The 23,839-nt window shown below is 33.0% G+C and overlaps 4 protein-coding genes across 5 annotated transcripts; 3 read left to right on the forward strand and 1 right to left on the reverse strand.

Moving 5' to 3' along the window:
- Positions 1 to 84: 84 nt before the first annotated feature.
- Positions 85 to 20,441, reverse strand: LOC144842750 (alkaline ceramidase 3-like). Of its 2 annotated transcripts, none has more exons than XM_078699268.1 (12): positions 20,125 to 20,441; positions 3,487 to 3,615; positions 3,161 to 3,275; positions 2,890 to 3,000; positions 2,463 to 2,515; positions 2,317 to 2,369; positions 2,066 to 2,183; positions 1,555 to 1,610; positions 1,308 to 1,409; positions 951 to 1,055; positions 584 to 629; positions 85 to 322 (listed from the first exon to the last, which is right to left on the reverse strand). In XM_078699268.1, the coding sequence occupies exons 3-12, from the start codon at positions 3,261 to 3,263 to the stop codon at positions 266 to 268; spliced, it is 804 nt and encodes a 267-aa protein (XP_078555394.1). In that variant the 5' UTR covers positions 3,264 to 3,275; positions 3,487 to 3,615; positions 20,125 to 20,441; the 3' UTR covers positions 85 to 265. The 2 variants fall into 2 exon arrangements, with proteins under 2 accessions (XP_078555394.1, XP_078555393.1); XM_078699267.1 differs by having other exon boundaries at positions 20,040 to 20,441.
- On the forward strand, positions 5,930 to 8,259 carry LOC144842487 (short stature homeobox protein 2-like). Its single transcript, XM_078698935.1, has 4 exons — positions 5,930 to 6,167; positions 6,529 to 6,758; positions 7,128 to 7,185; positions 7,943 to 8,259. Exons 1-4 carry the CDS (start codon positions 5,930 to 5,932, stop codon positions 8,257 to 8,259), a joined length of 843 nt encoding a protein of 280 aa, XP_078555061.1.
- LOC144842489 (uncharacterized) lies at positions 9,071 to 15,034 on the forward strand. Its single transcript, XM_078698938.1, has 5 exons — positions 9,071 to 9,083; positions 12,410 to 12,658; positions 13,761 to 13,813; positions 14,566 to 14,602; positions 14,870 to 15,034. Exons 1-5 carry the CDS (start codon positions 9,071 to 9,073, stop codon positions 15,010 to 15,012), a joined length of 495 nt encoding a protein of 164 aa, XP_078555064.1. The 3' UTR covers positions 15,013 to 15,034.
- On the forward strand, positions 16,520 to 22,174 carry LOC144842751 (adhesion G-protein coupled receptor D1-like). The gene is made up of 11 exons (XM_078699269.1): positions 16,520 to 16,576; positions 17,481 to 17,595; positions 17,973 to 18,079; positions 18,782 to 18,884; positions 19,203 to 19,353; positions 19,552 to 19,618; positions 19,904 to 19,970; positions 20,487 to 20,572; positions 21,311 to 21,437; positions 21,561 to 21,602; positions 22,023 to 22,174. Exons 5-11 carry the CDS (start codon positions 19,263 to 19,265, stop codon positions 22,146 to 22,148), a joined length of 606 nt encoding a protein of 201 aa, XP_078555395.1. The 5' UTR covers positions 16,520 to 16,576; positions 17,481 to 17,595; positions 17,973 to 18,079; positions 18,782 to 18,884; positions 19,203 to 19,262; the 3' UTR covers positions 22,149 to 22,174.
- Positions 22,175 to 23,839: the final 1,665 nt, after the last annotated feature.

Genomic DNA, 23,839 nt, shown 5'->3' on the forward strand with positions numbered 1-23,839 from the left:
GGGTATTTTATTATAATGAATAAAAACACACCTGTCTATGAATGATTATTTTCGTTATTTATTGTTTAAGTCATAAGTGCCATCGTTTGAATTTTTCCGTCGAACGGTGTTCTTTGATTTTCTGATTTCGGCCTTTGCATTACAAAATATGATATATGTTATCATGTCGGTCTATTTTATTATAGTAGTACAAACGTAAGTCAAATTAATTCCATCATCAGAGTTTTTTTTCGTTTGACTTCAGGCATGATTACGAAGAACACAGTTAGATAATATGTGAATCGATTTTGACATCCAAATACGGAAATAATCCAACAAATTTCTATGAAACAAATAAAATAGATTATTAGCTTAAATATAAAGTGTAAACAAAGATAAATAAGCCTGAACTTAACCCTTATCTTAAACTGTATTTAAGCTCTGTCTACATTATCAAATTTTATGTGAAAAAAAATGTGATGTGCCCAATATATGGATATGATGATGTCATATCACTACCAAATTTTGGCACATCCCTATCATATTTGGGCACAACTTAAGTGGCTGCCTTCTTCAAAGTCTGTCGAAATAATAATATTAATACCTTTAAAAACGGCTTGTGATTTAAAAACTTGCTTCGTAGATCGTAACTGTTAAATTTAAGGAATTAAAATAAAATATTGTTATAATAGGCCTACGTTTGGAGAAATAACTTCTCCATGTCATGCATCAATAACCTGATATTCATAAATCATACGGTATGTAAAAGAAAGTGAATCGTTTTAGCCTTTGTTTTATTTAGGTCTATTAGTATTTATTTATTATGGTTTAAAACATCATCCACACCAGCAGCAAAAACTGAAAATGGTGGATTACTATAAACATCAAGTCATCAAAATGCAAATATAAAAACACCAATTACACCAATTATATATTTTTAAATGTGTTACATGAATTTCCTTTTTACTTACATAAAAATGGCATGGAAAGCAGTGCCTAGCCCCGAGAAAACGTGCCACCAGGCATGAAGCTGTAGAGCCGGCTGAACAAATTGTGGCAGAGAATCCCTTACTTCCCTAAAATTAATCGAAAGTAAGAAAAATGTAAAGACAGATTCACTGTGGTCTTTATAAAGGTATTGGAATAAAGCATTGGAATGATTTAACAAAAGGTAACCTCTGTCTACACTATCAAACTTTATGTGACACATGGCATGAAGATGTCATACACTACCATATTTGTGCAAAACTACCGTATTTGGACGAACAGTACTATCACACATTTTTGTCAAACTAGTCTGATTGTGTAAACAGAGATTAAGAAATTACCTTAATTCTGGGCATGCAAACCGGTCAACAACCCAGCACAATCCAGCAAGAACAAAGAACATCAAAGACAACAGCAAGTAACTTTTGTTACAACGATAGTTTCTGAAATTTGGAAAATGTTATCAATAACTTTTGCTGAAAAAACTTATTTTGTGCAATAGATTTTAATATTCAATTTATTTTCTAAATGACTAATAATAATATAATTTTGTGGAGGAGCTTGTGAGGTAATTGTCACGTGACTAACCTTGCATAATATATTGATAGAACGACAACTATCAGCAGGTTGATGAAGAATGCTGTCTAAATAAATGTTGAATAGAAAAGGTAATTATCAACATTACACATATTAATTTATCTTGTCATCTCAATTATCCTCATCGTCACCATCACCATCATCTATCATCATCATCGTCACCGTCATCATCATAATCATCATCTATCATCATAATCATCATCATCATCGTCATCATCGTCATCATCGTCGTCGTCACCGTCATCATCATCATCATCAATCATCTATCATCTATCATCATCATCATCGTCGTCACCGTTCTCATAATCATCATCTATCATCATAATCATCATCATCATCGTCATCATCGTCATCATCATCATCGTCATCGTCACCGTCATCATCATCAATCATCTATCATCATCGTCGTCACCGTTCTCACCGTTCTCATAATCATCATCTATCATCATCATAATCATCATCTCTGCCACCACTCAGAAGCAACTAATTAAAATGGACGTACCCTAAATAAGAATGGCGTTGGACTAACAACTGTTACTATGGTAACTATTACAGATCCAACAAGCAGCACCAAAGATAGAAATATGTTTTGTTTTTGTCGAGATGATTGAGTTTCAATTCTACAAAGTGACACAAAAGACTTTAATGCAATACAAAATAGTTTGATTTCGTTTGTGTTGCTATTGAATATCTTTACCATTCTATATTAATTTAATTATTGTATATTTCAAAAACTTTCCGGTCGATACTCACAGGCAAAACATGTAGACGGTGATGGCCCATATCATTGGAAGCTGGTCGAAAAGCTAGATCGAATAACAGTTACGGTTAAGACCACCGAAATAATATGTATCGTACATCATAAAAGTAATGGCAAAAAATAGTGAACAATATTTTACCTGTCCTGTGAGACTGAGTGTCATGTGAAAGAAACATGATCCAATTCCAACAGCTAGATTTTGAACAAAGAGAACAGTAACACTATCAAACTTTATGTGACAAAAAAGTTTGATTTGCCCAAATATGGTAGTGATATGCCTAAACGTGGTAGTGATATGACATCATCATGTCCATATATGGGCACATCACATTTTTTGTTTGATAGTGTAGACAGAGCTTTAGTGTTGAATAAGAACAAGTAGGCCTACACATTGGAAGAAGGCAGTTTTAGTATCTTAATATCTTTCTCCAAAAATACAACCATATCTCACTAGAATTGGTAGGCATATCTTAATGTTGTTCTAAATTGATATTTCACATGACGTTTAAGTCTATCAATGTTCTTTCAATGTACGTCGCCCTCTAGACAAAGTGACAAATACTTACTTAATATTGCTAAATAGCCCACGACAAAACGCAACTCGGTTCCATTCCGAATACTATGGAATAATCCCAGAATTCCCGGAATAAAGATGAACAGATTTGATATCGTGTTCCCTACAATGAAAACAAACCATCAGAAATATTCGTTAAATAACGTCGAAACCTTTATGAATGAAATAATGATTCTGAAAATAAATAAATATGCGAAACTTTCTTTCATTCTTGTCTCCATTTTTAAACCCCAGTAAGACATAAAAATAAGAAATTTACTCACAGAATTCAGCAACATATAGCGATGTTTCGTAATTTTGCTCACACCAATCTGCCCGAGCTGTATGTGGTTCCCAAAATCCCTGTATACCTCCATCTCCGGCCATTATTTACTTTCCCTATTCAAATGGTAAAAATGAAAAGTATATTAAGTTTAATATACAGAGAACTATAAATGTGCCTATGCAACACCATTTAAATGTTGAAGAACTTAACATAATTAATTGGTATGTACTACATATTGAATTTGAAGAAGTATATTTTCAATATACCTTAAACATTAGGCCTACTAGAATTCATAAACTAATAATATAGAATATTTAGGCCTACCTCTGGAACTATTTGCCACGTTGCAGCTGAGCAATGACAGATTGTATGGTGTTATTTTGTCATATCACGAAACTTGTGTAAAAACAATCAATGTTGATTGAACGACGAGTTGTGCTGTACATCAGTCTCCTGAATAAATAAAGTTTATATATATAAGTGTGGAAACAAAGTTCATCAAAATGGCTAGTGTGCAATGATCAATTTGATAACAAATACGATTGTTATTGAAAATCATATTTGACCTTTGAACTTAAAAGAAACTTAGGCTATTTATAATGTCTATAGTGTTAAGTAAAGTCAGCGATAAATACAAAAGATAAGTAATTACATATACACTGTTATTGTTACTATCATTTCCACAATGTTGGTTCTGACGTAGACCATATCCTTCCATATACTACTCTCCCATGTTCTTAATTGAGCTACCACTGAATTAGTGGGTCGTAGTATTGAATAATATGCGCTTACCACTAGAAATATATAATTATTTTTAACTAAATTATAATTACCATTAAAATACAAATTGGCTGGTTCCGATGTTTTGCATGAACACACGCAATTGTCACGCACAAAACAATATTGTAAAGTTCGTTTACATTTTTTAAAAACATCGAATAGTTTATGTACGCTAAATCAACCTTATTATTACAATATCTATTGTACTTATATTTATGTAGGTTATCGATTGCATATAGACGGGTCTTTATATTTTCTTCATGAAAAGAATTGCCGTTTCAATTTAAATATCACTCGATATTAATGACGTCATTCACATTATGAGAGATCTCTGAGATTGCACCACTGTGAGCTTAATACGATATATTGACACCTAGTCCTCTTGCCTAATGGCTTTTTAATTCTATAACATGATTAGAATCAGAGATTACCAATTACTAATTCGACTTCACTGCTCTTAGAACGTTTTCATTATTCCAAATTATTGTTTCTAATCACCACAATTAAATTAGCAACAAAATGGAACGATTAAAATCATGTTAACGGTTGCAGATTTGGAGTCAACGACACACGGCTGACTTGAGTCATTCAATTATGAAGATTGTAAGAAAGTATTTTATTACAATAGTATTATTAACATTGTCGTCTTATCATAACGATAGATTATTATTATTGTTATCTTAAACAATTTTCTTATTAGATTCAATAATTATTGATGAAGAATAATAACAAACTATACCTGTCAGCGACGACGACGGCTAAACAGTTTGTGTACCATTTTGAAAAGCTTTGTATAATAATAATAATAAATGTGAACAAGGTTTGTTATTATTAACAATAAATATGCTTCATCAATATTAAAATAATTTAAAAACTACAGAATAGATGTTATTTTTGTATCAATTATTTCGAGTGCAAATTCTTCTCAAATTATCCCATAAGAGTTGAGAGGAGAAAATCGGTTGACTAAATCAATTGAGTTGATTTTTACAATTGAGTAAGAATGGCTAACTTCGTACTTGGTTCTCAAGTAAGTTTAAATAATTCAGTCAATATTTGTTTCCAATCTTCACTCAAAGATCAAAACAAACAATAACATATTTTAGAAAGTGGACATTTTAAAAGTACAACTTAAAACATGAACACATTCCGTCTTACTCATTGAAGTCATTAAACATGAATAAAGGCCTATATACAACAAAATTGTTCAGCTAACTTTGCAATATTTAAGATTTGTAAATGTTTCTGAACCTCCTTTGTAATATTAATGAACGATAACAAGTTAACGTACAATTTGTTACGTATTAAAAATATACTATCAAATATCTTAATTACGCCCGCAGCCTTTTGTTAACCACGGCACCCGTTCTACTGGAGCAAACAATTAGCAGTGATTGAATTTGGTACAGAGAATTAAGTGTATTATTGGATTATGTTTAACAAACAAACCAACCAAGTGAAACAGCTCTGCCGTTTATCAGTAATTAGCAAGTAATTAATTGAATTAAATTTACTAATGGTTTGTCCAAATTTGTATAAATACCTGGTGGAAAATGATTTGAATTCTTAGTTACGAACTTGCTTCGTTTTGCTTCGGTCTCTAGTAAAACTTAAGCCTGTCGTTATTTCTAATTCATTCCTAAGTTTGGAAGAAGAAAAAGAAAACAAAACAACTAAAGAAAGAAGAAAAACGACGAACAAATAATTTAAGCTGGTAAATGATTTGATGTCTGAGTTGTGAACTTGCCTTGGTTTGTTTTTATCTCTGGTAGAACTTAAACCTACTACGGTTTCCAATTAATTGTTAAGTTCAACAGAAGAAAAAGGAGAACAAAACAAACGAAATAAAGATATAGAAAGAAGGAGGAGGACGACAACGTGATACGAACTAATTTAGCAAATAACTATAGTCGTTGTTAAGTCATGGACTATCATTCAGACTTATTGAAAAAACAAATAATTTGACCGAGAAATACAATATTCGAAAATGGAACAACTCCAAGCTTTTGTTTCTAACTCATTTGCAGATGAAGACAATTCAAAATCTACAGGAAAAAATGTAGCACCTCTCAAGACACTTTGGAGTTGCCTCCGTGACGTTCAGGTGGACGAAGTTAATGACGATACCTCTTCTGATGCTGGATCATACAATTTAGTCAGTTACGAAACAAGAAACGTTGAACATTGTAGCAATACGAAGAAAGTAGAGCAAAGAAATCAATTAGGTAATGGTAATATTAATTGTCTTGTATCTTGTATTTTCACACCATTGTAGTGGGCCTTTCGTTTACCACATCAACCCAGTTGATTGTAGGCCTACATAAAGAAACACGATTAAAATAGTATATAGGCATTACAAATTATATTTTTCTTTTGTCCTGTGCAACATTAATTAAAATAAATATTTCACAATTTTTTCACAAGTTTATAAAGTAGTAGGGTTTGTACACAGAAAAAATATGATGTGCACTTTTTGTCAAATTAGTTTGACAGTGTAGACATAGCATATTATTATTTTAGATTTTTTTTATTATTTACAATCATATATATTATTTAATTATTTTTCGGGGTTTGTATTCCTTACAGAAACTGTAGAAAAATTACATTCGTCAAAAGATAATAACATATCAGATAAAATAGAAAATCCGAATCTTATCAAAGAAAAAACAAAGATCAAACAACGACGAAGTCGAACGAACTTTACAATGGAACAACTAAACCAACTAGAAAAACTCTTTGATGAAACGCACTACCCGGACGCATTCATGCGTGAAGAGCTAAGTCGTAAACTTGGACTTTCCGAAGCACGTGTTCAGGTAAGTTTTGACTTATATTTGGGCACATTACACATGGTTGTAGTGTATGTGGTATTACCTATTATTGTACGTTTCTCCTTATTTGGACATTTTAAGAAAAATCAGGCATTTTTTAAAGCCGAAGATCTTTCTTATTTTAGTATTTCTATCAGACTGGCTATCAACATGTATTTAGGTTACTAACTATAGATAAATCCCATATTAGTTCTTCTAACTATTAATAACGTAATGTACATATTCTGTACATATTCCTATTATTCTGCGGTAGTTATATTATAATTCCACATGTTTTGCTTTAGAAAAATTAAGAAATAAATTATTGTGTTTCATTTTCATTAATTTAAAATAATAATAATATATTTTCTTTAGGTTTGGTTTCAAAACCGACGAGCAAAATGTCGAAAACAAGAAACTACTGTAGGGAAAGGTAATATTTGCTCAGTCTCATTATTTTTTGCAAAGAATAAAACAAAATGATTATATTTCGTTCATCTAATACAGAGAACCCATTGGAAAATTATAATATTGATAAACTGAATAATTCATTTAATACATCTCAATTAAACCAAACCAAGGCTATCAAACACATCTACATTAAATTGCTTTCTTTCTTTCTCGCTTTTCCTTAAGATCCTATTGCTTGGTTAAGTACGTAAACATTACCAGAGATCTATTTATTTACTTTTGGGCTAGCTGTATACCGATTTCATTTATTCCACATTTATTTAGTCATCAATTACAGTACATCATAATTACAGTACAACTGACAACAGGGATCCTGCATAAAAAAGCTGTAGCTTCGTTTTTTTGTAGGACCCTTTTACATAAGAACAAGTATATAGAACTTAAATAAAACGTGTTGTTAATCAGCATATAGTGATAAAAAGTATTTTTTTACCTGTTTTTTTATACATTTATTTTGTTTCTTTAAAATAACCGGTTTATTACCACCATTACAAGTGAATTCTTTTTACAATCAAGACTGAATCAATTCGCTTACGGCTTTCTTTGAGGAGATTGCCTAAATGTATATAATTTTCAAAAACCAAGGCTCTATTATTAAGATTTGGTTAAGACTTGGCGTTTCTTCAAATTGTCACCAATGATATCACATCCAAACTTTTCTCTACTTTGTATTATTTGTATTATTAAGTAACAACAAATGTGGTTTTTTTTACTTATAGGTTTTGGGGGCAACTTTGTCGGGAAACCGTTACCAATCGATTCATGTCACGTGGCTCCTTATTTAAGCGTAGGATCCGTAAAGCTACCAATAGATCGTCTGCAGGCTCAGCTCCAGATGAACCTCTCTACACCACCTGAGCCTAGGCCTATCGCAGCACCTTTCTTCCCGCATCCATTATTCATGTTCCCTTCTGCTAGTTATCCGTTTCATCTGGCTACACTAATGGGTGGGGTAATGACGTCACATAAGGCGGCAAGTATTGAAGATTTGAGATTAAAAGCAAAACGACACTCTGCTTCGTTTGGGCTATTGTAAAATATGTACAATTTTTAGCATGTGGGTTTTACAAAAGGCGGCAATTTATACGTAAATATAATATAAAAATGTATGTTTTGAAATATCAGAGTTCCCAAACCGATATTTTGAAAGTTTGGTGAAATGGTTAAAAGTGATGTATGCAGTAAATATTGTCTCTCTTATCTGAACAAATATTGTTTAAATGCCAGTTTATGTTACATAATAGTTATTCACTTTGATTGAAAATTGAATCGAAAAAAAAAAATTATCTGTCAAAAAAAATTAATTCAAAGCAAAAACATTTTCACATTGGCTCTCAGACAAATTTAAATTTAACAGGTTTTTTTTTCATGCGGAACTAAGCAACTTAAAAAAATCCAAATTGGCCTTCGACGTCTGATTGTATTACTCTTCATTTTCGTGCTTTTGAGAAAAAATTATCATTTTCTCGACAACAAAATGCAAAAGAGGAGAAATATGTGTTCCCTTCCACAAACTCGTTTGTGAAAAATAACCTTATGATTTAAGCATATTATTATGATTATTTATAATGTGTGTGTTCTGTTTATTGATTGATATTATTGCTGTATTCAAAAGGCGTTATAGCCTAAACGACACTCAAGCATTTTATGCTTGGTAATACTACTCCAATCGATTTTTAAGTTTAATTTTTAAGTCTACAGGGCTAATAGTTCGTTGAACGTCAATTTGATGCTTGGTAGTAGTACTCCAATATCGATTTTAAGTCTATTTTTTAAGTCTATAAACCTAATAGTTCGTTGAACGTCAATAATTATTACAATACTGAATTCAAACTTAAAATATGAAGATGACACTTGACAGTAAATTAACAATGATTTGAAGATTAAATACTCTATTAGAGTCGGAAAGCTATTAGAGTAAGACTTAGACTAAGTATTAGAATAAAGCGTTCACAAGGACATGATCTATCGATCGTTTTATAGGATGGCTAATCAGACAAAGATTGAGTTTTATTAGGCCTAATTTGTTAAATTAATAAAAAATGTTGTATTCACGTAACTTCTTAAATTTGGTGTAAGTCTATACTTTCTGTTTCTGTAATCATCAACATGCTGATAATTCAATGAAAATCATTAATGAAAATTGTGATTAAAGTCTGGCTCCGGGTTTAACATTCATTGTTTACGACTAATCTTTGGCAACATGCAACATTGACAGAAACATATTTTTAGACAGCGGTGAAGCTGAGCGAGTGGAATAAGCTCTTTCTTATAAAATGTAGCTACGGTAATTTTTCATAATATAATTCACCAAACTTTTTGCAATTTGGAAGAAATTATCTTAAGGAAAACCCTAAATACAAATCGAAACAACAATTAATTTTACACAGAAAAATAACATTTTTTTTTTATTTTCATTTTTTTTATTTTATTCAATCAAAACCAACAGCGATAATTACCGCCACTAACAGGTTTGATACAAACAAAGCCAGGACTGTTTAAAGCACCTTGATTGGTCCTAACATTGATCAAGGACTTTCGTCCAGTGCCCACCTTCACCAGAGGAAAGGCATAAGTCAATACGTCTGAGGCAGATACTAGATGCAGGGGCTGCCATAAGAGTCAGCAGTGCTGATTTCAAATGCCTAACGGGACCCCAGCTCCATATACAGCACCCGATATTACTAATAGTTCTACTGGATGACAATATCAACGTTGTCCCACAAAGGGGACATTGTTGTTTTTCAAAAGGTCCAGCATAAAACATAACAATATACATAATTATATAATACATAGTTTCTTAAAAATTGCTAAAATTAAACAGTCTAAAAATACTAAAATGTGAGAACCATACATTAAAAATACAAAATTATGATTAAAAATCCAAGTTAAAAAGATGTTCATAAAATTATTTAATACATAGTTTCTTAATATAGTAAAAAATGTTAAAATTAAACAGTCAAAAATAGTACAAAACTTTGAGAACCATACATTAAAAATACAAAAAAATGATTAAAAATCCAAGTTAAAAAGATGTTCATAAAAAAGAATACACCACATAAAAAAAATACACTGAACAGATTTAAATTTTTTTTAAAAGTATTTCCCTAGAGCAAAAAAGTGTTTTTATAACTCGATTTGAACGCATTAATGGAAATTGAATTTTGAATGTCAAAATGTATGTTATTCCATATGTTTGCCCCTGCGACCCTCAGTGATTGTTCTTTCATTTTATTCGTGTTTGGTATCGGGGGAACAACATTTAATGTCTCAGAAGCTCTCGTGTTATATCTATGTCTGTCTATTACCATCTCGATTTCATTACAAAGTCTATCTGGTGCAGCACCACGAACACACTTATACATAAGGGTAGCAAGAGAGTAATTTCTTCTCTGCTTAAGTCATTGAAAATCAGTAAAATTTTCAAACATATTACCAAAAGTCAATAAACAATCATAATGCCTATTGTCTGTATCGTTTTATAGCCATTAGCTTGGTGGCGCTCTCGCATACTCGATTATCATTGGTGTTCACACAATATTTTCTCTTTCACACACAAAGTAGAGTTCAGTCTGAAGACGCGTTGTAAGAAATACGTCGACGGTGGTTCGGTTTTTGTAAAACGAAATTTCGTTACACGCTGACGATGTAAGTACGATTAAAATTATTAGTTTATTCCTCTGTTTTATCATTATTTAATATCTCGTTTACTTCTGCAACATGTTTTAAACTGGTTAATTATGTTAGTAAATGTTGCGATAAGGTTGGAAATTCATGTTGTTTAGATCATACTGCTTAAATGTATTGTGAGTCATAATGGTATAATTATCAATAAGGATACTTTGAGGAAGCTACAAGTTTGTTACAATAACACATTGCGTATGATACTTAATTAACAACGACATAAGTCATCAATCTGTGTTATTAATGGGTAATGTTATCTTTCAAAGAAAACATTTTCACTAAAAATTAACCACTCTCAACACAACCAAAGTTTTGGTTATGTGCATTTACGAGAAATGTAATTTATGGCTCAGCAATTGATTTTTATAACATTATACATTGGATCACGAATTAAAGAATAAGTGAATAAAGGTTCAGACTTGAAGCCGATATGGCTTATTGAAATCGCCACGCACAATGAAATAATATTTATTTATATCATTACAAATGAATATATAATATGTTGTGTGAAATAAACTAAACTGAAAAATGAATTACAGCACTGTCATGTTATTCATCGGCGGTGACACCAACACTGTTTACACGCGCGCGTATAAAGTCGTACCATCATCATTAAAACGCGCATACTATATGATTGCTGATTTAATTTGATATATTATCTAGATTTCATACTGAAGATGAGTGGAGGGTTATTGTTAACGAAGAGACCTAGCCCTACAAAGGAGTTAAAACACTTGCTCAAGCTTTATTTAGTAAGATTTTAAAGATATATCGTCCCCCTGAAAACACATTATTTCTTTCATTTTAATGTTACATGCAGTAGGTATTCCCTTTGACCAAGAATTCGATCGGAAAAAAATATTTACCTTTATTATTGGAGAGTATTAATCTTCATTTTTCATGTTTTTGGGAGACAATGCATCTTAAATACCATTTTTTTTACCGTTTTTTAATATCAATTTTGGGCTACACGAACTTTTAAATTTAAACACTGTAATATGTTACAGGATAGCTTTATATTAAAAACGAAAGTGTAGGTCTATGCGTATAGTAGGGTATTTTCAATACATGTGTTGCGAGAGCCAGGGTTGCAGTTTATACTTCACAATAACTTGCATGTATAGTTTTAGTAACTGTTATTTGTTTTTCTTGAGCAGAGGCTATTTGTTTTTGCCTGAAACTTCCAAAACTGAGTAATTGTAATTATTTTAATTTGTTTTTATTGGTATGTCATTGATGTAGCTAACGTGTATATTGTCAGCACAAACGTTTGGAACAAACATTGGTGAGTATAAACATTTTATCATATTTTATCGTATTCGTGTTTTAATCTACTAATTAATCCGACACAAATTCTATAGTTCATTCGAGTTTTTGGCTTCATCGAAATTATAGTAGTTCGAATTGTTTCCACTTTTTGTCCAACAACCAATCAAAGGTCATGAAATGAACAAATTTACCTTTCGTTGTTCCAAAAAACTGTCTAACTTTAATTTATTCAGACGTCATACTCTGTGAGGACGAAGCAACAGAGTTAGACTGTACCAGTGGCGGAAGTGTAAATATCGTAAATGCCGAGACATGTCATCACCAAGGAAACGACTGTACGAGAAGTGTAACTGGTTCTTGCGATGATTGCACGCAAGATACTTCAGACATATGTAATGGTCAGCAGACTTGCTCCGATCCCACTGCTTTACTGAGCACATGTTTTACAAATTCGAATAAAGTACTACATGTTGAATATAATTGTAAGTAGAGTACTACTATTATTATGATATTCGTAGAGGATCCATCAATACCATTAATACCTCATAGATAATGTCATTCCAGTGAACAAAAGTGTACTAAAATTATTTTACTATATTAAAATACCACTCCCGACACGTTTTCTGCGTCACTCGACCACCAGCAAAGCATTGATCCGTCCCATTCAGAAACCTAAGACAAGACTGGCATTACACTTTTAAACCTGATGCCTATTTAAATCTAAAATTCTATCGTGTAAAACAAAAGTGTTTAAATGTATGCGACTCGTGAGCATCCCATTAAGTTCATTCAAAGTAGTTTAAATATTATCTTGCCTACGTATATTCCTGTGTCTAATTTCTCATCAAGGTCAATATACGGAATCAACATCACAAGCTATATTTTCTACTGCTGAAAAGGAAACCACTACCTCTTCAATGTCAACTACCTTAACAAGCACAACGTCACCAACTAATGCTATAACGTCGCCACATGTGACAACTTTTGATGTGACGACTTCTGGCATTACGTCGCCCTATGTGACGACTTCTGATTTAACATCTTCTGCTACAATTTCTATAACGTCATCAGATATGACGACTTCAGATGTGACGTATTCTAGTATGACGTCGCTCTATGTGACGACTTCTGATTTAACATCTTCTGCTACAATTTCTATAACGTCATCAGATGTGACAATTTCAGATGTGACGACTTCTAGTATGACGTCATCTTATTCGACGACTGGCGATGTGGCTTCTTCTAGTATGACGTCACCGTATGCTACAACATCTGATGTGACGTCTCCAACGTCGCTTTATGTGACGACTTCTGATGTGACGTCACCCCATGTAACTACGTATGATGTTACGTCTTTTGTAACGTCGCCCTATGTGACTACCGATGTAACGCTTTATGATGGGACGACTTCTGAGACGACCGGCAATACGAGGCCTTCTGATACAATGTCCTCTGATGTAACACCATCTGGTTTGACGACGCCTGTTGAAATGCTTTCTGAAAGAGGTAGTCTTGAACCGACTACTTTAGACAGCCAATCCTCTACCGAACCAATAGTGACGAGTAATATATGTTTCTCATCAGGTATTCAGGATGATGAAGAAGAATCAAATGAAATTATCGACATTGTTAAAGAGGTTTGTGGTAACAATTATTATGATGCACGCCTTGTTACATATTTTTAATTTATTGTTTCACAAGAAAGAAAACAATGCTAAAATGCGTGCGTAAACTGTATTTGTACGCGTGCGCCATAAAATGCGTGCGTAAACTGTATTTGTACGAGTGTGCCATAAAATGCGTGCGTAAACTGTATTTGTACGAGTGTGCCATAAAATGCGTGCGTAAACTGTATTTGTACGAGTGTGCCATAAAATGCGTGCGTAAACTGTATTTGTACGAGTGTGCCATAAAATGCGTGCGTAAACTGTATTTGTACGAGTGTGCCATAAAATGCGTGCGTAAACTGTATTTGTACGCGTGCGCCAAATGTCGTGTTTATTCGTTTCGTCACGACTTGACCTGACGTTCACAATTGCACCGTTTTCGTGTTGATGCTGAGCGTTCATATTTTAACGCAATGTTTATGATCAATTTTATTAGTTATTTGCAAAACATAAACTACTTCTACTACTATACTTTTTTTTAATAAAATCAATTATTATTACGGTGTAATCAATCATATCGTGATAACGACGCCGTAAAGATGAGAGACTCAGATCATAGTCCCAATTTATAATTTAGTATCAAGGTCGATTCGGGTGTAATTTACATTTAAACTCGCCTTCGTATTGATAAAACCGTTAATCAATACGATAGGCTATATCTACGAAGTAATTACAATTATGTTATTGCTTTGTTATTAATAAATCATTTTTCTTTAAATTAGCAAGACAAGGCTACAAATACAAGTGGTTGCTTGCAAGGTGGGTACAGTTTTGTTTGATCTGACATAGGCCGTGTTTCCGTAGCCAAAACAAAATTGTCGGTTAATTTTTTAACCAATGCGCATGATCAGTTATTACCAAAACAACCAGATGGCCAATCACAATTTGTTTACAGAGAAATGTTTAACTTGATTAAATGACTAAAAAATAACCGATTCTAAGTCTGATATAATTAATCTTCATTTTTGATCATTTTGGAGGAACACTACATCTTTTTTATTACTTTATGAATTATTTTTCCATTAGTTGTAACTGTTGAACGATATCTGGAAGTGAACGAATCCGTGTCGATCAATGTTCCCGCTGGCGATTATACCACGGCGGTGTATTTTCCAGCATTTGCTATCCCATATGAAGGTATGCACACAATTAATATTAGGCCTACATAATAAATGTGATATTAACAAACATCAGTTTCTCGTCCAATGGTCTGGTTCCATCTAATTAGTGTATTCATGATGAACTCTGCCAGTAAAAATTGTATAAAGAAACATTTTCGTTTAAAAAAATCCGTCCTAACCGTGGCTAAAGGGGCATTGAAAGTTGCTCCATCTCAAACGGCGCGAATTTAGGTCATGGCGTGGTTTTAATTAATTTAAAAGTAAGACATTTCTGGTTAGGGCATGCTATTATGATATATCAATGGTGATGTCGATGATGGTGGTAGTTGTTCTGATGCTATATATAGATCATAACATTCATTCAATCATTCATTAATTCAGTGAAAATCAAATTTCCATTTATTGTCATTTGCGCAATATAAATTTAAATTGTGTTTTTGTAAAATTGTATATTTCAAGATGTGATTGTTACTGTATCATCTGAAATTATTTCAACCGAAAGTGACAACATGGTAACCACGGCAACAGTTAATGAATTAGAATCTTCTCAAGTTACTGCTACCAGAGTCGCTGTTATAGTTAGTATTCAACTAAAATCGAACGGCACTATATTACAAATAAAGCAAGGATCTTACGTTGAGATGCTCTTTGAAATGGTACAAGTAAGCCTACTTTCAATTAATTATACTAATAGTGACGTCACATTAAAGCGTGGTTCTGACGTCACAATCACAATAGCAGTTCATAATAATAAATTAACAATAATTTGATTAAATTAAATTGACCAATAAATTAGATAATTTATAGGTTAATGAATAAACTAAGAGGGGAAAAATTAAAAAAGTAAAAGCTTGTGTGATGCAGAACATGAATCTAAAAGGAAAACAGGACAAAAACTATCATGAAGACTTTTAGTTTCAGAGTACCAAAAAATGTAATATAAAAACTGTTTTAAGTGAAAGTGTATTGTTTATATTGCCATTTTTGAAATAATAAATGCTTTCTTGTGCACGCGAATATTATTACTCATTCAATTGCAGTTCAATAGTATTTGAATACGTATCAACTTAACTATTATTCCTTAATTTATATTTATGATATTTATTATATAACACTGTTTCTGAAGGACACGTTTTGATTAAAAATTGATATAGATTTATTCAAAAGCACTTAGATAGATTTGAACATACTTAAATATTGTTATTATACTGCAGTGTACTTTTTGTTATAATAACAATCTTCTTAATTTAAAGCTACACTTAAAGTACATTACGAGTGTGGCTTCCCGCTGTTGATTGCGAATTGAAATAAAATAAATTATTTCTATTGTAAGTGGTGTGGTAGAAAAACGCTCAAACAAATTTAGCTACAATTTCTTCATGCCCGCCTTTCCCGCCACACTCGTTATTGCCCTTATACGTCATAGTGCTAATGTTCAATCTATATATAAATTAAGCGTATATTGCATAACTGCGGCGTGTCTATTGATCATGCAGTAATCTATATGTTATTATTATAATGATTTTAAATTGCTATACTTTATACAGACATTAAACAGCGAAGACGAAGTAATATTCTATTGTGTTTATTGGGATACTGATACATATTCGTCGTAAGTTATTTGAGCAATTTTCACGCCTCGCAATTTTCCTCATCTTTAAACTTGGTTTACATTGGAGACAACGCAAGGACGCAGACGCAACGCAGTGAGTTAACCAATCACAACCGACAGTTGGCATAATCCAACGCATTTGATTGGTTAACTCGCTTGTGTTGTGTTATACGTCCTTGCGTTGCGTCCGTAGTGAACCAAGCTTCACATTAAAACTACGTTCACACTGAGCCTAGATTTAGTCGGCAGCCATTACCCGAGCTGCGTTTTTCGATCACACGCGTGTACGTTTTGTGTACGAAATCCGGAATAAATATACACACATTCTGGGCCGGAATCCGCGCTTAATATGAACGTTGCCTTTCATAAAATACAGTCATTTTTACGATCAAAATGCGTAGGCGATCGAACCATTGTGTACAAATTAGGCGCTTTGAGTACTAATAATATTACTACCACGATATTTGTTATTGTTAATATTACATATTATTAATTTGCTGCCACGGTTCACACAATTGTAAATATGAATTGACAGTTGTATTAAAAAACTAAAAGCAGGAAAATGTTATTTCTTATTGACTAAATAACTTTAATTATTTTAATAATAGCGATAACGTCATCATGGTTGGTGTAGGTACTTATTAATTATTCCAAATATGGTCACATTATGATTAACCAAACGATGGATTATCCGAACTGTCGCTTGTGATTGGTGGTCAACCCACTTACGTTGCGCTTACGCCTTTGCGTTGCGACTTAATGGGAACCAAGCTTTACTAACTTTCGAGAAAAAAACAGTCGATCAACAATTCAAATAATTTAAGAAGAGGTAGTTATATTAACTCTTGTTTTAGAGTTTTCGGTTTTGTTAATTGTATAACTTTTTTTTTTTCTCGAAAAATAGAAACTCTTGGTCAACGTATGGTTGTAACTTCGTTTCAAGTAACACTACTCACACTTTGTGCAGATGTAACCATTTAACCAGCTTTACAGTGCTATTTTCACTTGATTCATCCACGGTATGTACATGGTTACGAGACGAAGTTTGAGACATTTGCAATTTTGTCCCAAGCTGCGCCCCGTAAATTTAGTTTTAGTTTGTCCTTTTTTTACCACGTACAATTTTATCTCAATTTTATCCCGTACACGATAACTTGTTAGCGGACAATAGTTTTATCATTTAGAGGTTGAAACTGACCAAAAGCTGTACTCTGTAAACTTTCTAATAATCAAATTTGTTATTGAATTTATTTATATAAAATAAATTAAATTTGGATTCTTCTAGAAAAAAATAATTTTGGTATATAAATTCTATACTACTGTATTAACTGGTATCCGTATCATTTTAATAAAGGAATGATAAAATTAATTAATATTGCAATTTTCTATCACATAGACTCAAGAGTCAAATGATACATCGCCGCTTTCTGTTCTATCTAAAGTTATCATCAGCACATCACTGATTTGCCTCGTTGCATCCGGGAGCATTTTTATCTATGTTGGGTAAGATGTAGGCCTACGATTGCTTAATTTTTGTTTAACAGCTATTCGTTAACAAAATAAGAACAGCTTTACGTAAATCAATCAATCAATCGTTCGATTCATGAGTCTTACTACATGCATTTAACTAATATTAAGCTCTGTCTACTCCATCAAATATGGTAGTGATATGCCCAAATACGGTGTAGTGATATGGCATCATTATATCCAAATATAGGCACATCACATTTTTTTGTCACATAAAATTTGATAGTGTAGACAAGGCCTTAGGTATATCTATCTCGATTAATGCATTGTATACTATTATTATGAAAAAGGAGAACGTAAAATCAAGTTAATATTCAATTAATTATGAGGGCAACAGACGTTTACAAAAGACTCTACAATATGGGAGGCAAGCAAGCATTAGATAAATACAACTTAGGGGTAACACACTTTCCCTGGTATGAAAGATAATCAATGACAAAGTAAAACCAACGACTGATGATGACTAATGCTGCCTACACTATCAAACTTTATGTGACAAAAAATGCGATGTGCCCATATATGGACACGATGATTTCATATCACTACCATATTTAGGTATATCACTACCATATTTAGGTATCACAACTATATTTGGGCACATCACACCTTTTTTGTCAAACTAGTTTGATAGTGTAGACAGAGCGTTACACACGAATGATGTCTATGTTTCTAATTTAGGATTCGTCGGACGTTTAGCATACAAGTACACTTCAGTCTCTGCGTAACACTGGCAATAGCACAGTTTTTATTTCTAGTTGGAATCGAGCGCACGGAAAATAAGGTTGTTAACATGTTTCTTACTTATTTCTTGTGTGTAGGTTTCATGGTGAATAGGCCTACTTTTGTCAAGAATACGTTAACATGTTTAAAGAATATGAATTGATTATTGTTCTAGCAACATTTAATTTGAATTGAATAATTAATTAATTCTTTATTGACTCTCACCGTACGTTACAGTATTGTCATAGAAAACAAATAACAAATAGCACAGAACGAAAACAAAATAAAGATGTTTACACAAAGAAAATACTTTAGAACACATACAGTAGTAAGAATCAAGCTTTATAATTTAATGAATATCATACTGTTTATTTTTTAGGGTGTGTGTGACGCTTTGGCAATATTAACACATTATTCGTATACGTCTGCTTTGATTTGGATGCTACTTGAGGGCGTACATTTATACATGGCTTCACGAAACTATCAACTAATTCGAAAAACTTTCTACACTTTCAGTGGCGTCGGATGGGGTAGGGTTAAACTTTTTATTTAATTTCCATTTTACCTACTATAAAGTTATTAATTCTGTTGAATCCCATTGGCATTGTTCATTGCTAATGCAGTGACAAAGTTTAAAACAACAAAACACCAGAACACGACTAAAAAAAAACTAGTTACAACTTAATCTCGTAGTAATTATGACAGCTTTCTTTTACCATTGCTTTCAGTTGTTCCTATGATACTCGTGGCCTGTACGTACGGAATATTTACTACTGAATATCGAGCAACGGAATTGTAAGTTACAGGTCTATACTTTTTCAATTCAACTTATTTGTCAGAGAGGCCTAGATCAACTCCTGTCTTCTCATGGGCCTTGCACATACCAAAATGCAAATGATCTTTAAATGTTATATAACAAAACAATGTGCCTATTTTGTGTCTGTATCAAGTCAAGTTAAATAAAAAAATAGTTATGTTTCGTCATCCTCTATATAGTTTAAATAAATAATGTCTGTGGTGTTGTTGCTGGTGCCAATAGTTTATACTTGGCTTAATTAGGCTTACTCTTTCTAACTATAGGTGTTGGCTCTCCGCTGAGAGTGGCAGTATTTTCGTATTTTTTGCAACTGCTGCATTTGTAGTACTGGTAAGATTGAATCACCTTTTAAAATACAAGCAGGCCTATAGATCCAATGAATAAATAAGTTAAACTTACGTTTTCTCTTGAGATTTCGCTAGTTAAAATTAACACATGCTTATTCCTTATTAAAAATCGTCCATTAAAATATGGAACTGCCTACCAGAGTTGTATAGATTCTCCATCAACTACAGCCTTCAACGAAGCTGATTTGCCAGGGAATTTGCGGCTGTCCGATGCTGGTAGTTGTCTTATTTAAATCGTTTTAATGCATCCTTGTTTTTCCTCAGTTCTCCTTTAAATTACACATTTACGTTTTTGCATTTTGATTCTGACATTTCACCTGCACCCAATCCATGTTAAAGTTTCATTCTGAACTGCAAAGTCTTACAGATTCAGATGAACGTTTTAACTAACTATACATTTTGTTGTTTGACATTCCTTCTCGTGGCTGAGTGAAACAACTAATTAGCATATTAAATTAAGTTTATATTGTTCATTGACATTCTTTTCTTTTTTTTTCAGGCTAACTCGCTTGCTACCTTTCTAGTTATCAGACAATTCATGAACTTACAAGCAAACCAAAGAAAGGAGACTATGGAACGCCACAGGTTTTATTTTATATATATTATTTATATTTAAAAGAAAAAAAAATGTATTATTCAAATGCTCATACTATCGCGTACCACAATCTCGCGGCTTCCAGCTAACTATTATTATTATTTACACTATTATAACTATTATTAAATTAACTATAATCTAAAACAGGACCACAATGCAAAACAGGTTTTTCTTTTTACCTGATTGTGTAATCATATATAATGAAGTTCTTTCTTTTTCTTATTTACCCAAAAATAAGTTATAAATAAATATTATAAACATAAATAAAACATAATATCAAGAGAAGGACTAAACAGTAGTCAGATGTAATCAAGTTTAGCCCCTATAAACATTGAAGAATAAATAGTTAATAATTAAAGGCAACCTTTCTAAACTTATATCATATCATAGTAGGGTGTTTATACTATCATCATTAATTATTCATCCACGGTCTATCCATACATTCCATCAATCCATCCCTGGTTTAAAATAGGAGCTATTATCAGTTTTGAGTACAAAATGGGCCATTTTGAAATCCAAGATGGCGGCAAAAATAGGGTCGGGATAAATTGGGCCCCAGTTGCAATGAATTCTGCTGGTCCTAAGGATTCCAAAACTGCCAAGAACTCAACTTGAGCATTAAAATCTCACGGAATTACATTAGGTTCCCCACTATTATTAAATATTATAATTAATGAGATTCCATTTCATTTCCATTTATTATCGGTGTTACTGTCATTTGTTAACAGAGCTTGCATTAAAGCCGTCTTATTCTTACAACCCATACTTGGGCTCACCTGGATTTTTGGACTGATAGCAGGACTATCTGACGATGAACTTTTCTCGTATATGTTTGTAATCTTCAACGGCCTGCAGGTAAGGACGTTTAGCTGTTGGTATTATTATAGCAAGCATTAGTAACACTGGTTAATTGCATAGTATAACATTGTGTATTTTGAAAGTTTCTTAATAAAAACATGTTTTTGTTTTTAATTTTAGGGTGTATTTATATTTTTTCTTCATTGTCTGGAAAACAATGAGGTAAGTATTGATAGACAATACTTTATAATTACACATACGAGCGGTAATTTAGCGGAAAACCGCGTAGCTTATCCCACGTAGAATCTGTTTCTATCCTGAGCGGGGTTTTCGCTCAACGCCCGTCCGCCCCGCGCTTTGTGTAAATGATCATAAATAATTAAACATAAGATTCATATTTTTTGTTTTCCGCTTACCGTTACCACAAATCTGTGTAAATTGGCATGATGGGTGTATACGGTAATTGTATTTGTCATGTAAAAAAACGACTGGGATAATGACGTAGGCCTCATGACTAATTTACATTCATCCTTAGTAACAAATTAAAAGCTTCCTATGCTAATATGAAATACTGTCATTAATCATCATAGGTGGGTGGTGATAAACAAACTGTGAAATTATTACTGTGACGTCATTTTACAGGTTAAGAAAAAGATCAAACTTCTCCGTGACAAAAGGGCAAGGCGAATTGGCACAAGCAGTTCACAGCAGACGTTAACTACGCACAGCAGATCAGGCTCAAACCAAACAGCAACATCACAATTATAATCAAAGTGCGAACGCACAGCAGATCAGGCTCAAAGCAAACAGCAACATCACAATTATAATCATAGTGGGAACGCACAGCAGATCAGGCTCAAAGTAAACAGCAACATCTCAATTATAATCAAAGTGCGAACGCACAGCAGATCAGGCTCAAACCAAACAGCAACATCACAATTATAATCAAAGTGCGAACGCACAGCAGATCAGGCTCAAACCAAATAGCAACATCACAATTATAATCATAGTGGGAACGCACAGCAGATCAGGCTCAAACCAAACAGCAACATCACAATTATAATCAAAGTGCGAACGCACAGCAGATCAGGCTCAAACCAAACAGCAACATCACAATTATAATCATAGTGGGAACGCACAGCAGATCAGGCTCAAACCAAACAGCAACATCACAATTATAATCAAAGTGCGAACGCACAGCAGATCAGGCTCAAACCAAACAGCAACATCACAATTATAATCATAGTGGGAACGCACAGCAGATCAGGCTCAAACCAAACAGCAACATCACAATTATAATCATAGTGGGAACGCACAGCAGATCAGGCTCAAAGCAAACAGCAACATCACAATTATAATCATAGTGCGAACGCACAGCAGATCAGGCTCAAAGCAAACAGCAACATCATAATTATAATCATAGTGGGAACGCACAGCAGATCAGGCTCAAACCAAACAGCAACATCACAATTATAATCAAAGTGCGAACGCACAGCAGATCAGGCTCAAACCAAACAGCAACATCACAATTATAATCATAGTGGGAACGCACAGCAGATCAGGCTCAAAGCAAACAGCAACATCTCAATTATAATCATAGTGGGAACGCACAGCAGATCAGGCTCAAACCAAACAGCAACATCACAATTATAATCATAGTGGGAACGAACTCCAGATCAGGCTCAAAGCAAACAGCAACATCTCAATTATAATCATAGTGGGGGTCACCCGATGGGTTCTATGTACTGTATCAGGCACATTTCTGAAATACAGTGTCATATATGTATCACATGAGGGGCTTATGGCCTATATGATACTGAATATGTGTAGTATACTATACAAATTATAGATACCGTACAGAGAGCTAAACCAGTACGGTTTGAACAGTGTATATATGGGGGGTGGGGGGGGGGGGGGGGCTTGAATACGAGTCAACGTCGGTACAGCGGGATGAGTTGCATTATGGGGGTGGGGGTGCTGTGGGTTGCTATATGGTTGGGGGCGGTGCTACGGGTTGGCTTGTATTATTAACAAAACGTATCATTTCTCATCGACATTGTGAATATTACTGTATTATAGACAATATTTTCTTGGATTAAACAAGAGAGAATAATTATACTTTTCTTTTGAATTATATAATATTGCAACGTATGTTGAATAGTGGTAACATCCTTGTTGCTTGTGTTTGCAAACATATGCTCCATAACTCCAAAATGTATTGTAGATGGAGAAGCATTCTATATATTTAAGTTTACGATTTTTCTTTTTCTGTTTATAAGTTTATTAATATGGATGATATTTCCGAAATAATAAGAAATTGAAATTGAATATTCACTGAATTATAAATTATTATAATTAACCACAATAATTTTCGATAGCACATAAATAATATTATATTTGTAATAAGATAAACCTAAACAACGGTACTTTACGACGCAATTACAATTTAATTGCTATTA

This window comes from Antedon bifida, chromosome 5, assembly GCF_963402885.1.
Source record: "Antedon bifida chromosome 5, ecAntBifi1.1, whole genome shotgun sequence".
NCBI lineage: Eukaryota > Metazoa > Echinodermata > Crinoidea > Comatulida > Antedonidae > Antedon > Antedon bifida.

Bases quoted from the DNA above. Each gene is read 5' to 3' on its own strand.
- LOC144842489 (XM_078698938.1), top strand. The intron at 12,659-13,760 runs GTAAGTAGAGTA...GTTTCTCATCAG, and splicing joins ACTACATGTTGAATATAATT to GTATTCAGGATGATGAAGAA. The intron at 14,603-14,869 runs GTGGGTACAGTT...TTTTTCCATTAG, and splicing joins TACAAGTGGTTGCTTGCAAG to TTGTAACTGTTGAACGATAT.
- LOC144842487 (XM_078698935.1), top strand. From the start codon at position 5,930: ATGGAACAACTCCAAGCTTTTGTTTCTAACTCATTTGCAGATGAAGAC. The intron at 6,168-6,528 runs GTAATGGTAATA...TATTCCTTACAG, and splicing joins AGAGCAAAGAAATCAATTAG to AAACTGTAGAAAAATTACAT. The intron at 6,759-7,127 runs GTAAGTTTTGAC...TATTTTCTTTAG, and splicing joins TTTCCGAAGCACGTGTTCAG to GTTTGGTTTCAAAACCGACG.
- LOC144842750 (XM_078699268.1), bottom strand. From the start codon at position 3,263: ATGGCCGGAGATGGAGGTATACAGGGATTTTGGGAACCACATACAGCT. The intron at 630-950 runs GTAAGTAAAAAG...TAAATTTAACAG, and splicing joins GCTTTCCATGCCATTTTTAT to TTACGATCTACGAAGCAAGT. The intron at 323-583 runs GTATTAATATTA...TTTGTTTCATAG, and splicing joins ATCACAAGCCGTTTTTAAAG to AAATTTGTTGGATTATTTCC.
- LOC144842751 (XM_078699269.1), top strand. From the start codon at position 19,263: ATGCTACTTGAGGGCGTACATTTATACATGGCTTCACGAAACTATCAA. The intron at 19,619-19,903 runs GTAAGTTACAGG...TTCTAACTATAG, and splicing joins GAATATCGAGCAACGGAATT to GTGTTGGCTCTCCGCTGAGA. The intron at 19,971-20,486 runs GTAAGATTGAAT...TTTTTTTTTCAG, and splicing joins CTGCTGCATTTGTAGTACTG to GCTAACTCGCTTGCTACCTT.